At 42.4% G+C, this 16,844-nt stretch overlaps 2 protein-coding genes and 1 long non-coding RNA gene across 3 annotated transcripts; all 3 read right to left on the reverse strand.

Annotated features, from left to right (window-relative positions):
* Nucleotides 1-515: 515 nt before the first annotated feature.
* LOC144737625 (mucin-5AC-like) lies at nt 516-3,026 on the reverse strand. Its single transcript, XM_078620394.1, has 5 exons — nt 2,999-3,026; nt 2,047-2,478; nt 1,348-1,404; nt 898-1,230; nt 516-745 (listed from the first exon to the last, which is right to left on the reverse strand). The coding sequence occupies exons 1-5, from the start codon at nt 3,024-3,026 to the stop codon at nt 633-635; spliced, it is 963 nt and encodes a 320-aa protein (XP_078476520.1). The 3' UTR covers nt 516-632.
* A 60-nt stretch (nt 3,027-3,086) lies between these two features.
* LOC144737639 (uncharacterized) lies at nt 3,087-4,343 on the reverse strand. Its single transcript, XR_013589044.1, has 3 exons — nt 4,186-4,343; nt 3,536-3,691; nt 3,087-3,245 (listed from the first exon to the last, which is right to left on the reverse strand). It is a non-coding gene; the product is annotated as an uncharacterized LOC144737639 (long non-coding RNA).
* Nucleotides 4,344-5,804: 1,461 nt separating this feature from the next.
* Nucleotides 5,805-14,545, reverse strand: LOC144737626 (uncharacterized). The gene is made up of 11 exons (XM_078620395.1): nt 14,444-14,545; nt 14,200-14,317; nt 13,259-13,411; nt 11,945-12,103; nt 10,434-10,865; nt 9,027-9,095; nt 7,696-8,127; nt 7,466-7,534; nt 6,482-6,637; nt 6,035-6,193; nt 5,805-5,863 (listed from the first exon to the last, which is right to left on the reverse strand). The coding sequence occupies exons 1-11, from the start codon at nt 14,543-14,545 to the stop codon at nt 5,805-5,807; spliced, it is 1,908 nt and encodes a 635-aa protein (XP_078476521.1).
* Nucleotides 14,546-16,844: the final 2,299 nt, after the last annotated feature.

The following is a 16,844-nucleotide window of genomic DNA, read 5'->3' on the forward strand; positions in this document are numbered from 1 at the left end:
GCATGGACATACAGAACAATAAAGGTGCGTGGCATTCTGCCCTCTCCAGCCACATTGTAAAATATTTGACTATGATATCTGTTACACAAGTAGTCACCCATCCAAACCTCATCCAGGTGCAAGTCTAATTCGATTATGAGATCTAACATATTTAGTCACATTGTATGATTTGATCCTAAGTATTATACAGCCTGAATTTATATGTAAAATCTTGCAAAATGAACACACCTGGACCTTCTGGGGGTGATGGTTCTGGCTCCTTGTTGCTGGAGGTTGGAGGTGCGGGTGATTTCTCCTTCGATGCAGTTGGTTCTGGAGGAGGAGGGCCGCTCTCTTCTGGAACTGCCTTTGTTGTCTTTTCCTCAACCGGCGGTTTCGGTGTCACTTTGAAAGAAAAGCAAGGGATAGATGTTGAAAGAATATACATTTAAAAAACGTGGGAGCATGGACGTACAGCACAATAAATTAGATTAGCATTCAGCCCTCTGCATCCTATAACTTGCAGTTTATAAATCATGTTAGCGGACGTGGTCACCCATTCATACCATCCAGTTACAATCATACTTCGTCTCTGAGATCTAAAAATGTAGTCACATTTTGAGTGATTTGATTCTGAGAAATATACATCCTGTCTATATATATTCGTAGAGCATGGACACACCTGGCCCTTCTGGCTTTGAGGGTTCTGGCTCCTTGATGCTGGAGGTTGGAGGTGGGGGTGTCTTGTCCTTCGATGCAGTTGGTTCTGGAGGAAGAGTGCAAACCTCACTGATTGGCTTTGCCAGGTGGTGGTGCATTTAAATACACATTTACCTGATCCAACAAAAAAACTCAACTATGAATGATGGCATTTAATATATTAACTATGTGATTTTGCAACTAATTCCAGAATGGTACCTGGGCTTGCTTTAGATGGAATTGGTGCAGGGGGTCCACCTGCTCTGGAGCAGCAGAATCTGACCTTGTAGTTATAACATGGCAGAAAGTCCTGATCGTTATTAGAGCATTTCAAGCCTGTGCTCTTGTCACAAGTGATCGTCTGGCCCAATTCCTCCCATGGAGTATTAGGGAATCTCTCTGCTTTGCAGTCAATTTTTTCCACTGATGAGTCAGGCAGACAGACCTCTTTCCCCGACTCTATAACCTTTTGGTAGGATTCCTCATCTCCGCCATTTTCTTCATCAGGGTATTGATCATCATACCACTCAGACCAGCCTAAAGCACACTCTTCTGCAAACATATAACATTAATCAGTGATGAGATTCCAGCAGATTTAGCAAAATATTTCAACCATATGTATGCATTCAAACAGGCCTCAAGATTATGTTCCCACACTCCAATCCTTACCTTGTTTGGTGGGTTTTGTAGCCTCAATTGGTTGCTGTGTTGCTGGAACAATCCATTCTGCAAAAAATATACTTGAATTATGATGTGTGTATCGCATAAATAATACACATCATCATTATCACTGAATATTACATCTCCCAAAATATTTTTTGTTAGGACAGGTAAATAGTTTTGAGTTTGGTCACATTGAATCATAGGAACGAGTGGAATGGGGAACAATAACTTCAGCAAATTAGTATCTGGAGCATTGTGTTAACATCAGAAATTGGGAAATTATCCAGGTGTAATGTGTGTATTTAATACGTGGATACCTGTAGCATGATGTTTATCTATATAGCATGCATACAAGGGCAATGTATTTTACTTGATTGTTTACTTTTCAAACGTCCATTATTAAACGTGGATTATAACCTATCATGTGACGTCACAAAACGTGTTTAAAGTCATTTTAAATGTTTTTGATCTCACGTGTTTCGAATATATTCATAAGTCTAATATTAGAAAAACTGCCAAAGCATTGTTATTTTTTCCCAAAGTAAGGTTTTCAATGTTGAGTAAAAGCTGTTTTTGATTCCAATAAAAATACAATACTTCTGATTGGTGGAATGTTTACAAGGTGAAGGTCGGTAATTTTACTGACGTAATTTATTTTAACTAGCAGAGAATTGATGTTGTTCATGTCACCATTGTCAAAGTTACCTTCACCTATAGTCGTCTCTTTAGGCACTGGTGGGGACTTTGGTTTCCTTTTCGTTGTTTCCGGAGCAGCTGCTGTTGGTGGTTTCTCAGGGGCCCCTTTGGTTGGGGCCTGAGTAATGGGTGGTGCCGGGGGTCCACCTGCTCTGGAGCAGCAGAATCTGACCTTGTAGTTGTAACATGGCAGTCCTCCTTGATCCTCATTTACACATTTCAGTCCTTCATTCTTGTCACAAGTGATTGTCTGGCCCAATTCCTGCCATGGGGTATTAGGGAATCGCTCTGCTTTGCATTCAATGTTTTGCACTGGTGAGTCAGACAGACAAACCACTTTCCCTGAGGCTATAACCTTCTGGTAAGATTCCTCATCTCCGCCATTTTCTTCATCAGGATATTGCTCATCGTACCAATCAGACCAGCCTGGAGTACAGTCTTCTGCAAAGATACATTTTTAATCAGTCTTCAAACGATTACGATATATATCAACTACTTTTTCTCCAAGGTATTGTTCTTAAAGCTATGAAATCTATCAAAACTGAATGCTCCATTGCTATGAGCGTTCAACAAACTTTCTATATCATTATGCACAGGAAGTATACAATGAGTCTCTTCATCCTGAAATAACCGAACGTATAGCTTCAGAATGTTGTGGAGGCTCAAAGCTAAATAAAGTGAGCTGCCAACACCTTCTGTTAGCACCACCTACGTTTACGTAGTTATGCTGCCTTAATCACCATCACTGCCCACATTTAAGAAGTGTCACTCTGGAACAGGCTGACCGACTGTTACTCCTATTCCACTAAGAACTCAGCTTAGAGTCCGTTAGTCCCACCCTGTTCCAGTAAAATGAGCCAAGTATGGGACCAGAAGCCTATAAAGCCGGACAAAATCACACTTTTACAATTCTTCAGGACCCTACGATGGCCTTTTGTAACCGGCAATGTTTTGACCCTACCAGAGCATACGTGGCTTGAACTGAACATATGATTCCATTAAATATATTATCCATATTTTTTATTTTGCAACTAATTCCAATATGGTACCTGGGCCTGGAGTTGGGGGTGATGGTTCTGGCTCCTTGTTGCTGGAAGTTGGAGGTGCGGGTGTCTTGTCCTTCGGTGCAGTTGGTTCTTGAGGAGGAGCGCCACTCTCTTCTGGAGCTGCCTTTGTTGGCTTTTCCTCAACCGGGGGTTTCGGTGTCACTTTGGAAGAAAAGCCAAGGATTGGTTTTGACAGAACGTACATTGCATTGACTTGTGAACATGTAAGTACAGCAAAATGAAGGAATGTGGTATCCTGCCCTCTGCAGCCTATAACATGCAATCTATAATACATGTTATGGATGTTGTTAACCATTCCTGACTTCCAGGGCAAACCTATTTCATTTCTGAGATCTGAAAAATGTATGAGCATTTTGCGCTATTTGATTGTAAGTATTATATGGCCGGTATCAACATATATACATTAAAAAAAACTTGCAAACGTAACACACCTGGCCCTTCGGGGGGTGTCGGTTCTGGCTCCATGTTGCCGGAGGTTGGAGGTGGGGGTGTCTTGTCCTTCGGTGCAGTTGGTTCTTGAGGAGAAGCGCCACTCTCTTCTGGAGCTGGCTTTGTTGGCTTTTCCTCAACCGGGGGTTTGGGTGTCACTTTGAAAGAAAAGCAAGGGATGGATGTTGACAGAATTTAGATTGCTCATCCATTTTCATTTGAACCTTGTAAAATGTTGTAAGCAACCTTCAGTCGATACTTTCAATCTGCATTACAAATAATGTAATTGAAAGTTATACTAAATCATGTATAGCTGTTTGCCAATACACTGCTCAATTAAATCCTCCCCATGGTGTCTGCGTTGGGGGGGTTATTTGACCATCCTTTATCATGCTCATAAGTGCGGGTTAGGGAACGTGGAATGGGGAGCATGGATGTACATCACAATAAAGAGGTGTGGCATTCTGCTCTGTGCAGTCCATATTGTAAATATTCAGCCTATGACATCTGTTACACAGATTGTCACTATCCAAAACCCATCCAGGCGCAAGTCTAATTCGATTCTGAGATCTAACAAATTAAGTCACATTGTTTGATTTGATCCTAAGCAGTATACTTCCTGTATATATATAATTTTACAAAATGAGCACACCTGGCCCTTCTGAGGGTGAGAGTTCTGGCTCCTTTATGCCGGAGGTTGGAGGTGGGGGTGTCTTGTCCTTCGGTGCAGTTGGTTCTTGAGGAGGAGCGCCACTCTCTTCTGGAGCTGGCTTTGTTGGCTTTTCCTCAACCGGCAGTTTCGGTGTCACTTTGAAAGAAAAGCCAGGGATTGGGTGTTGACAGAATGTACATTGCATTGACTTGGGAACATGTAAGTACAACAAAATAAAGTAATTTGTTATCCTGCTATCTGCAGCTGATAACATGCAGTCTATGTGTGGCACATTAGGAATGGATCACTCTTTTAATTATGTCCTTGTGAAGCAAGGGAGTACAGTGTGGTTCTGTGAAAATCCTGATGTGCTGTGCAGCGCATCAATGCATGTGTGTACAGCAGCAAGTGATGACTGAGTCGGGCCTGTAGGTGGCTGGCAGGGTTATTGAATGACCGCGCGGATATACCACTCACATGGTTAATGGTGACTCGGGAGCAATGCTGGTTGTAACACACGTGCTGTTGCATTTTACAGGTAAAGGTGCCAAAGGTTGTTTTTGATCGTTATATAAATGTTCTAGACTTGTTATAGACTTGTTCTAGACTTTAAGCTTGGCTTTGAATTGTTCGTTTGTGATATTTGCAATTAGAGGCGTTTTAGCACTGTGCACTGTAAAGGGATGATGCACTGTAATTACCTACTGTCATTGTAATTCTCTAACCCTAATACTGTTTAGTCTATAACCATGCCCATGTACCCAGAGTATGGCTACTTGCAATGCTATTGAGAATAGAACACATGTAAAGTAGTAAACTGTACAATGGTGATATACAGTACGTATACTGTACACATACAGTACATATAATGGGTGTAAGATACCGATATAAGTGGATGGTATAGACATACAGCTTAGGATTAAAGGAATATTCGAATAGTGATGTGCAAATGTGATTGTCAAAGACAAAGATGGTTTATCAGTAGTAGAATTGGGGTGAAGAGAAAACTGTTAATGAATAATCATGGTTAATGGCGACTCAGGAGCAATGCTGGTTGTAACACGTGCTGTTGCATTTTACAGAGTGACGGTGCTGTTCTTCACAATATTGCTATTAACCGCAATAAATGTGCTTGCCCTCGATTTGGAGCACCTGCCCACATCCTTCATTTCGAGTGTGCTACATATGACACATCATACGAATGAGGTCACATTTTCCTACCATCCAGGGCAACCCTATTTTGTTTATGAGATCTGAGAAATGTATTCACATTCTGCGCTATTTGATCAATAGTATTATACAGCTGGTATAAAGATATATTCATAAAAAATTTGCAACATTAACACACCTGAGAATACAACAAACTGTGTATATCATTATGCACATGAAGTATACAATGAGTATCTTCATCCCGAATTAACTGTACGAAACGCTTCAGAATGTTGCGGAGGATCAACGCTAAAGCACAGTGAGCTGCAAACCCCTTTTGTTAGCACCACCTACTTTTACGTAGTTATGCTGCCTGAATCATCAGCACTGCCCACATTGTTGGTAGTGTCACTATGAAACAGCCTGACCTACTACTCGGTAAGTTACTCCTATTACGCTAAAAACCCAGCTTAGAGTCCGTTGGTCCGACCCTGTTCCAGTAAAATGAGCCAAGTATGGGACCAGAAGACTATAAAGAAGGGCAAAATCACACTTTTGCAATGCTTCAGGACCCTAGGACAGCCTTTTGTTACCGGCAACGACCTCACCCTACCAGAGCATATGGTTGCTTTCATTGAACATAGGATTGCATTTTATATATAATCTATATGTGATTTTGCAACTAATTCCACTATGGTACCTGGGCCTGGCCTTGGGGGTGATGGTTCTGGCTCCTTGATGCCGGAGGTTGGAGGTGGGGGTGTCTTGTCCTTCGGTGCAGTTGGTTCTTGAGGAGGAGCGCCACTCTCTTCTGGAGCTGGCTTTGTTGGCTTTTCCTCAACCGGGGGTTTAGGTGTCACTTTGAAAGAAAAGCCAGGGATAGATGTTGACAGAATGTACATTCCATTGACTTGGGAGCATGGAAGTACAGGACAATAAAGGAATGTGGTATTTGCCCTCTGCAGCCTATAACATGCAATCTATAATACATGTTATGGATGTTGTTAACCATTCATGACTTCCAGGGCAAACCTATTTCATTTCTTAGATCTGAGAAATGTATGCGCATTTTGCGCTATTTGATCGTAAGTATTATATGGCCGGTATAAACATGTATACATTCAAAAAACTTGCAAATGTAACACACCTGGCCCTTCGGGGGGTGTCGGTTCAGGCTCCTTGTTGCCGGAGGTTGGAGGTGGGGGTGTCTTGTCCTTCGGTGCAGTTGGTTCTTGATGCGGAGGGCCACTCTCTTCGGGAGCTGGCTTTGTTGGCTTTTCCTCAACCGGGGGTTTGGGTGTCACTGAAAGAAAATCAAGGGATGGATGTTAACAGAATGCAGATTTTGCTCATGCATTCTCAGTTTAACCACATAAAATGTCGTAAGCAACCTTCATTCGATACTTTAAATTTGCATTATGAATGGGTTACTGGAAAGTAATACTAAATAATGTACATCCCTTTTGCCAATACACTGCTTAATTGAAGCCTCCCCACTCTGTTTGAGTTGCGGGGGTTATTTGACCGTGCTTCATCATGCTCTTCAGTGCGAATTAGTGAACGTGGAATGGGGGAGCATTTACATACAGCACAATAAAGGGGATGTGGCATTCGGATCTCTGCAGTCTATAACATGCAGTTTAAATATTCTTTGGATCTATCGGTAAAGTCACGTAGACAGGTAAAAATTAATTTTAAAAAAATAGAAAATTAGAATTACGTAAAAATATTCGACCGGAAGACTTTAAAGCAGGAAAAAATCCCAATTTTGCCAATGCTTCCGCACACCAGGATAACTTTTTCTGAATCCAGGACTCCCCCCTTCCAAACCAGAACATTTGGTTCCTTTAACTGTATGATAGAATTCAACATTATCCCATCGTGATTTTGTAACAAATTCCACCATGATACCTGAGCCTGGGGTAGATGGTGGTTCTGGCTCATTCTATATGTAAGTTGGAGGTGCGGTAAACATGGAAGTCTGCAGTGAGCAAATCTGTCAAATGCATTCTTTCTTCGAAATGTAAGAGATGTCCCATCATTTCCATTTCTATAAGTGATATTATGGCCTTGTAAAAATATGGATATATGACGTTAGACTTTTAACACTGCAATCACATTCATGAATTACCGTTGGGTGTTGGTTTTTCAGATGGCTGTGGTGTCTTTCTTGAGGCTTGTGTCACTGAAACACTGCCGCCTGCATAAAACAGACAGATCTCAAATTAATACCAAAGTATATACCTTTATTATATATGATTTAAGTAAACATTTGCTCATGCTAAAGGCTTTGAAGTATATTTCTTTAAAAAAATGTTTGGTCAGCATTAAATTCAACTTTGATCGCTATTCTTACTTTACCTTTAGCTGAAGTTGTTTCTTCAGGCACTGGTGGGGGCGCTGGTTTCCTTTTCGTTGTTTCTGGAGCCGCTGCTGTCGTTGGTTTCTCAGGGGCCCCTTTGGTTGGGGCCTGAGTATTGGATGGTGGAGGGGGTCCACCTGATTTGGAGCAGCAGAATCTGATCTTATAGTTGTAACATGGCAAAAAGTCCTGATCGTTATTAGAGCATGTCAAGCCTGTGCTCTGGTCACAAGTGATTATTTGCCCCAATTCCTCCCATGGGGTATTAGGGAATCTCTCTGCTTTGCAGTCAATTTTTTCCACTGATGAGTCAGGCAGACAAACCTCTCTCCCCGAGTCTATAATCTTTTGGTAGGATTCTTCATCTCCGCCATTTTCTTCATCAGGATATTGATCATCGTACCACTCAGACCAGCCTAAAGCACACTCGTCTGCAAACATATAACATTAATCAGTGATGAAATTCGAACAGATTTTGGAAAATATTTAAACCATATGTATGTGTAGTGGTGATACGCGCTGGTAGTACGGATCGTGGGGTAGCGCGTGGTGATTGGCTGTGTCTTGGTGACGCGCGCTGACGGTGAGGGATAGTAGGTCAGCGCGGGGTCATGGGTTATGTGATGGTGATTGGCTGTGTGTTGGTGACGCACGCTGACAGTGATGGATCGTGTGGCAGCGCGTGGTGATTGGTTATGTGCGCTGACACGAGAAGGGATCGTGGGGCAGCGCATAATGATTGGTCGGCTAGGGTGGGTGCTCACATCGCGGTCCGCATAGGCTCTGTCTCCTTGGAGCGGAGGGCTATATAAGGCGGTGCGCGCGGGCGCTCGGGGAGAAGTTGGTGACCAGTGAAGACGGAAGACGGAGGAGGAAGAGATAGGGCCCTGAGACACCTAGTCCCGCTGTCCTTGTAAGGACCGGGGCCCTGTGTGGCTCAGAGGCGGGACCTTGGGACCGGGGGCCGGACGTCCGTGTGAGGACCGGGCCGCGGGACCCAGTGGTCGTGATCCGTACCCAAGCTGGGGTGGGTCTAGAGGTTCCCCGGATGCTACGGGGCTGGAATGCCCGTGTGTGTGTAGCCGGATGGAACGGGTAGCGTGAGCTGTAGTTACCACCCGTGTTGGGTGGAACGTGTAGCGTGAGCTGTAGTTACCACCCGTGTCGGGTGGAACGTGTAGCGTGAGCTGTAGTGACAACACGTGTTATTGTGACAACCCAAGTGTGAATAAAGTGTGCTACCCGTCAAGTGGTTTCCCACCGTAGTTTACTATACTTCATATGCATTAAAACAGGCCTCAAGACTATGTTACCACACTCCAATCCTTACCTTGATTGGTGGGTGTTTCATTTGGTTTTGTAGCCTCAATATGTTGCCGTGTTACTGGAAGAATCCATTCTGCAAAATAAAAAAAAACGTGAATTATGGTGTGTATAGAATAAAAAAATGCACATCGTTATCACTGACTAGTATATGTCCCAAAATAATGTTTGTTAGGACAGGTAAGTAGTTTACAGTTTCAATTGATTCCAGTGAAGTGGACCCATCCAAATGTTGGGTCTGCAAATTGAAATGGATGACTGCATCATTTGACCAAATGGCTGGCTTTTTACACCGTTTAAATTTAGTTTAAAACGTTCTAAAGATTGACTCATATGGACGAGTGGAATGGGGAACAATAACTTCAGAAAATTAGTATCTGGAGCACTGTGTTAACATCAGAAATTGGGAAATTAGCCAGGCGTAGTGTGTGTATTAAATAAGTCGATACCTGTACCATGATGTTTATCTACATAGCATGCATACACGGGCAATGTATTTTACTTGATTTTGTTTACTTTTCAAACGTCCATTATTTAAAGGTGGCTTATAACCTATCATGTGACGTCACAAAACGTGTTTAATGTAATTTTAAATGTTTTTTAACTCACCTGTTTCGTATATATTCGTAAGTCAAATATTACAAATACTACCCAAGCATTATGCTTATATCCCAAACTATATGTTTTAAGTGTTGAGTAAAAACTGTCTTTGATGACAATAAAGATACAATACATCTGATTGGTAGAATGTTTACAAGGTGAAGGTCGGTAATGTTACTGACGTGATATATTTTAACTATAGTAATAGGTTTTTATCCTTTCAACTGGTACAAAAACTGACACCTTTATACAAGGCATAATTTTAGCAATAACCACAACACAAGCAGTAAAATGCAAACAAAAAGAAACAACTCTGATAATGATAATGATATGCACAGTCCTTGAAGTTGATTGGTCCACACCCGAGACAGCTTTTTTAAAGCCTAGTCTCCATTGGTGTTGGACCAGATGATGCCAAAAGGCGTACATCTCAAAAACAGCGCACTATCAGAGTATTGAGAGCTCGGGGTAAGCATTTACACTGCACTGTTTTTGAGTTGTACGCCTTTTAGTGTCATCTGAGCCAACACCAATGGAGACTAGGCTCTAAGAAAAGCTGTCTCGGGTGTGGACCAATCAACTTCAAGGACAGTGCATATCATCATCAGAGTTGTTTATTTTTGTTTGCATTTTGACTGCTTGTGTTGTGGCTATTGCAAACATGATGCCTTGTTTAAAGGTGTCAGTTTATGTACCAGTTGAAAGGATAAAAACCTATTACTATATTTTGCCACTGGTAAAGGAGGACTCATAGTGTAGTATATTTTAACTAGTAGAGAATTGATGTTGTTCATGTTCCAATTTTCATAGTTACCTTCACCTATAGTCGTCTCTTTAGGCACTGGTGGAGACTTGGGTTTCCTTTTCGTTGTTTCCGGAGCAGCTGCTGTTGGTGGATTCTCAGGGGCGCCTTTGGTTGGGGCCTGAGTAATCGGTGGTGGAGGGGGGCCACCTGCTCTGGAGCAGCAGAATCTGACCTTGTAGTTGTAACATGGCAGTCCTCCTTGATCCTCATTTACACATTTCAGTCCTTCATTCTTGTCACAAGTGATTGTCTGGCCCAATTCCTGCCATGGGGTATTAGGGAATCGCTCTGCTTTGCATTCAATGTTTTGCACTGGTGAGTCAGGCAGACAAACCACTTTCCCTGAGGCTATGACCTTCTGGTAAGATTCCTCATCTCCGCCATTTTCTTCATCAGGATATTGCTCATCGTACCAGTCAGACCAGCCTGGAGTACAGTCTTCTGCAAAGATACATTCTTAATCAGTCTTCAAACAATTGCTATATATATCAACTCCTTTTTTCTCCAAGGTAATGTTCTTAAAGCTATAAAATGTATCAAAACTGAATGCTCCATTGCTTTGAGCGTACAACAAACTTTCTATATCATTATGCACAGGAAGTATACAATTAGTCTCTTCATCCTGATTTAACCATACGTATAGCTTTAGAATGGTGTGGAGGCTCAAAGCTACATGACAGTGAGCTGCCAACCTCTTCTGTTAGCACTACCTACTTTTACGTAGTTATGCTGCCTTAACCACCATCACTGCCCACATTTAAGAAGTGTCACCCTGAAACAGGCTGAACTACTGCTTGGTAAGTTACTCCTATTCCACTACGAACTCAGCTTAGAGTCCGTTAGTCCCACCCTGTTCCAGTAAAATGAGCCAAGTATGGGACCAGAAGCCTATAAAGCGGGACAAAATCACACTTTTACAATTCTTCAGGACCCTACGACAGCCTTTTGTAACCGGCAATCTTTTGACCCTACCAGAGCATACGGTGGCTTGAATTGAACATATGATTCCATTTAATATATTATCCATATTACAGGTAGGAACGAAGTGAACCAGCCTACAATAGATTATATCGTCCGTCCGTCCGTCCTTCTGATGTCCGATTAGGTGTAGCAACATCGCCCCCTACTGCAAACACTTGGCAGGACCCTACGAAAACCTTTAGACTCAGTGACGCTTTCCTGGCTAAACAAGTGTAACATTCCCTTATAATTCACTGAGATAGCTTTTAATTAAAACATTTAAATTAAAAATTAACTCACAGCGGCCTAAAGCCTACAGCTAGGCCTAAAGCCTAGAACTAGGCCTCAAACTCTCCCTTCGTATCGTCCGATTAGGTGTAGCAACATCGCCCCCTACTGTAAACACTTGGCAGGACCCTACAAAAACCTTTACACTCAGTGAGGCTTTCCTGGCTAAACAAGTGTCATAATACATTATGTTTATATTCTTTGCTTATTCGTTCCTACCAGCCCACCCCGCAGGGACCTGTTTGATTTTGCAACTAATTCCAATATGGTACCTGGGCCTGGAGTTGGGGGTGATGGTTCTGGCTCCTTGATGCCGGAGGTTGGAGGTGGGGGTGTCTTGTCCTTCGGTGCAGTTGGTTCTTGAGGAGGAGCGCCACTCTCTTCAGGAGCTGGCTTTGTTGGCTTTTCCTCAACAGGGGGTTTCGATGGCACTTTGAAAGAAAAGCAAAGGATGGATCTTAAGGGAATGCAGATTTCTCAAACATTCTGAGTTGAACCTTGTAAAATGTTGTAAGCAACCTGCAGACAATACTTTAATCTGGATTACGAATAAGTTACTGGACAGTTATACTAAATTATGTACAGCTCTTTGCCAATACACTGCTCAATTAAAGCCTCCCCATGGTGTCTAGGTTGGGGGGGGTTGTTTGACGATGCTTCATCATGCTCATCAGTGCGGGTTAGTGAACGTGGGATGGGGAGCATGGAAGTACATCACAATAAAGAGGTGTGGCAATCTGCCCTCTGCAGTCCACATTATAATTATTCAGCCTGTGACAATCTGTTACACAGATTGTCACCTATCCAACACCTATCCATTAGCAAGTCTTTATTGTTTTCTGAGATCTAACAAATTAAGTCACTTTGTTTGATTTGATCCTAAGCAGTAAACTTCCTGTATATATATATATATAATCTAACAAAATGAACACACCTGGCCCTCCTGAGGGTGAGGGTTCTGGCTCCTTGATGCCGGGGGTTGGAGGTGGGGGTGTCTTGTCCTTCGGTGCAGTTGGTTCTTGAGGAGGAGCGCCACTCTCTTCAGGAGCTGGCTTTGTTGGCTTTTCCTCAACAGGGGGTTTCGATGGCACTTTGAAAGAAAAGCCAAGGATGGATCTTAAGGGAATGCAGATTTCTCAAACATTCTGAGTTGAACCTTGTAAAATGTTGTAAGCAACCTGCAGACAATACTTTAATCTGGATTACGAATAAGTTACTGGACAGTTATACTAAATTATGTACAGCTCTTTGCCTATACACTGCTCAATTAAAGCCTCCCCAAGGTGTCTTGGTTGGGGGGGTTATTTGACGATGCTTCATCATGCTCATCAGTGCGGGTTAGTGAACGTGGGATGGGGAGCATGGAAGTACAGCATAATAAAGAGGTGTGGCAATCTGCCCTCTGCAGTCCACATTATAAATATTCAGCCTATGACAATCTGTTACACAGATTATCACCTATCCAACACCTATCCATTAGCTAGTCTTAATTAGTTTCTGAGATCTAACAAATTAAGTGACGTTGTTTGATTTGATCCTAAGCAGTAAACTTCCTGTATATATATAATCTAACAAAATGAACACACCTGGCCCTCCTGAGGGTGAGGGTTCTGGCTCCTTAATGCCGGAGGTTGGAAGTGGGGGTGTCTTGTCCTTCGGTGCAGTTGGTTCTTGAGGAGTGCCACTCTCTTCTGGAGCTGGCTTTGTTGGCTTTTCCTCAACCGGGGGTTTGGGTGTCACTTTGAAAGAAAAGCAACGGATGGGTGTTGACAGAAGGTATATTGAATTTACTTGGGAGCATGTAATTACTGCAAAATAAAGGAATTTGTTATCCTGCCCTCTGCAGCCTAAAATATGCAGTCTATGACAAATCATACGAATGTGGTCACATTTTCCTACCATCCAGGGCAACCCGATTTTCTTTCTGAGATCTGAGAAATGTATGCACATTCTGCGCTATTTGATCGATAGTATTATACAGCTGGTATAAAGATATATTCATAAAAAACGAGCAGCATTAACACACCTGTGAATACAACACACTGTGCATATCATTACGCAAAGGAAGTAAACAATGAGTATCTTCATCCCAAATTAACTGTACGAAACGCTTCAGAATGTTGTGGAGGATCAACGCGACAGCACAGTGAGCTGCAAACCCCTTTTGTTAGCACCACCTACTTTTACGTAGTTATGCTGCCTGAATCACCAGCACTGCCCACATTGTTGATAGTGTCACTATGAAACAGCCTGACCTACTGCTCAGTAAGTTACTTCTATTCCGCTACAAACTCAGCTTAGAGTCCATTAGTCCCACCCTGTTCCAGTAAAATGAGCCAAATATGGGACCAGAAAACTATAAAGCAGGACAAAATCACACTTTTGCAATCCTTCAGGACCCTCGGAAAGCCTTTTGTAACTGGCAATGACCTCGCCCTACCAGAGAATATGGTTGCTTTCATTGAACATATCATTGCATTTTATATATTATACATATGTGATTGTGCAACTAATTCCACCATGTTACCTGGGCCTGGACTTGGGGGTGATGGTTCTGGCTCCTTGTTGCTGGAGGTTGGAGGTGCGGGTGTCTTGTCCTTCGATCCAGTTGGTTCTGGAGGAGGAGCGCATACCTTACTAATTGGCTGTGTCCGGTGGTGGCGGAGTTAAAAACTCATTTATATTTATACGATGTAACCCAGAAAACATAATGGGTATGATGACATGTAATATATTATCCATGTGCTTTGCAACTAATTTTATCAATGTACCTGGGCTTCGTGAAGAAGGAGTTGGTGCAGGGGGTCCACTTGCTCTGGAGCAGCAGAATCTGACCTTGTAGTTGTAACATGGCAGTCCTCCTTGATCCTCATTTACACATTTCAGTCCTTCATTCTTGTCACAAGTGATTGTCTGGCCTAATTCCTGCCATGGGGTATTAGGGAATCTCTCTGCTTTGCATTCAATGTTTTGCACTGGTGAGTCAGGCAGACAAACCACTTTCCCTGAGGCTATAACCTTCTGGTAAGATTCCTCATCTCCGCCATTTTCTTCATCAGGATATTGCTCATCGTACCAGTCAGACCAGCCTGGAATACAGTCTTCTGCAAAGATACATTCTTAATCAGTCTTCAAACAATTGCTATATATGTCAACTCCTTTTTTCTCCAAGGTAATGTTCTTAAAGCTATAAAATGTATCAAATCTGAATGCTCCATTGCTATGAGCGTACAACAAACTTTCTATATCTTTATGCACAGGAAGTATACAATGAGTCTCTTCATCCTGATTTAACCATACGTATAGCTTTAGAATGGTGTGGAGGCTCAAAGCTACATAACAGTGAGCTGCCAACCCCTTCTGTTAGCACTACCTACTTTTACGTAGTTATGCTGCCTTAATCACCATCACTGCCCACATTTAAGAAGTGTCACTCTGAAACAGGCTGACCGACTGCTTGGTAAGTTACTCCTATTCCACTAAGAACTCAGCTTAGAGTCCGTTAGTCCCACCCTGTTCCAGTAAAATGAGGCAAGTATGGGACCAGAAGCCTATAAAGTAGGACAAAATCACACTTTTACAATTCTTCAGGACCCTACGATAGCCTTTTGTAACCGGCAATGTTTTGACCCTACCAGAGCATACGGTGGCTTGATTTGAGCATATGATTCCATTTAATATATTATCCATATTTGATTTTGCAACTAATTCCAATATGGTACCTGGGCCTGGAGTTGGGGGTGATGGTTCTGGCTCATTGATGCCGGAGGTTGGAGGTGGGGGTGTCTTGTCCTTCGGTGCAGTTGGTTCTTGAGGAGGAGCGCCACTCTCTTCTGGAGCTGGCTTTGTTGATTTTTCTTCAACCGGAGGTTTCGGTGTCACTTTGAAAGAAAAGCAAGGGATGGATGTTGACAGAATGAAGATCGCGCATGCATTCTCAATTACCCCTTGCAAAATGTTGTAAACAACCTTCAGACGATACTTTTAATCTGCCTTTCAAATGAGTTACTGGAAAGTGTTCTAAAATAATGTACAATTTTGCCAAACCGCTGTTCAATTAAGGCCTCCTCACGCTCTCTTTAGTGTGAATGTGGGAATCATGGATGGGGAAACATGGAAGTACAGCACAATAAAGGGTTCTGGCATTCTGCACTCTGTAGTCCACATTGTAAATATTCAGCCTTATGACATCAGTTATGCAGGTAGTCACCCATTTAAAAATCATCCATGCGTCACCCTATTTAGTTTATAGCATCTAACACAATCAGTCACATTCTGTGTGATTTGATCCTAAGCAGTATAAATCTGTATATAGATATACTCTTAGAAAATGAACACACCTGGCCCTTCTGAGGGCGATGGTTCTGGCTCCTTGTTGCTGGAGGTTGGAGGTGGGGGTGTCTTTTCCTCAACGGGGGGTTTTGGTGTCACTTTGAAAGAAAGTCAAGGGATGGATGTTGACAGAATGTAGATTGTTTAGACGTGGGAACATGGACATACAGAACAATAAAGGTGCGTGGCATTCTGCCCTCTCCAGCCACATTGTGACAAAAATTGCCTATGATATCTGTTACACAAGTAGTCACCAATCCAAACCTCATCCAGGTGCAAGTTTAATTCGATTATGAGATCTAACATATAAAGTCGCATTGTATGATTTGATCCTAATTATTATACAGCCGGTATATATATATAAAATCTTGCAAAATGAACACACCTGGCCCTTCTGGGGGTGATGGTTCTGGCTCCTTGTTGCTGGAGGTTGGAGGTGCGGGTGACTTCTCCTTCGATGCAGTTGGTTCTTGAGGAGGAGCGCCACTCTCTTCTGGAACTGCCTTTGTTGTCTTTTCCTCAACCGGCGGTTTCGGTGTCACTTTGAAAGAAAAGCAAGGGATAGATGTTGAAATAATATACATTTAAAAAACGTGGGAGCATGGACGTACAGCACAATAAATTAGATTAGCATTCAGCCCTCTGCATCCTATAACTTGCAGTTTATAAATCATGTTAGCGGACGTGGTCACCCATTCATACCATCCAGTTACAATCATACTTCGTCTCTGAGATCTAAAAATGTAGTCACATTTTGAGTAATTTGATTCTGATAAATATACATCCTGTCTATATATATTCGTAGAGCATGGACACACCTGGCCCTTCTGGCTTTGAGGG

This window comes from Lampetra planeri, chromosome 72, assembly GCF_965212315.1.
Source record: "Lampetra planeri chromosome 72, kcLamPlan1.2.h2, whole genome shotgun sequence".
Classification (NCBI taxonomy): domain Eukaryota; kingdom Metazoa; phylum Chordata; class Hyperoartia; order Petromyzontiformes; family Petromyzontidae; genus Lampetra; species Lampetra planeri.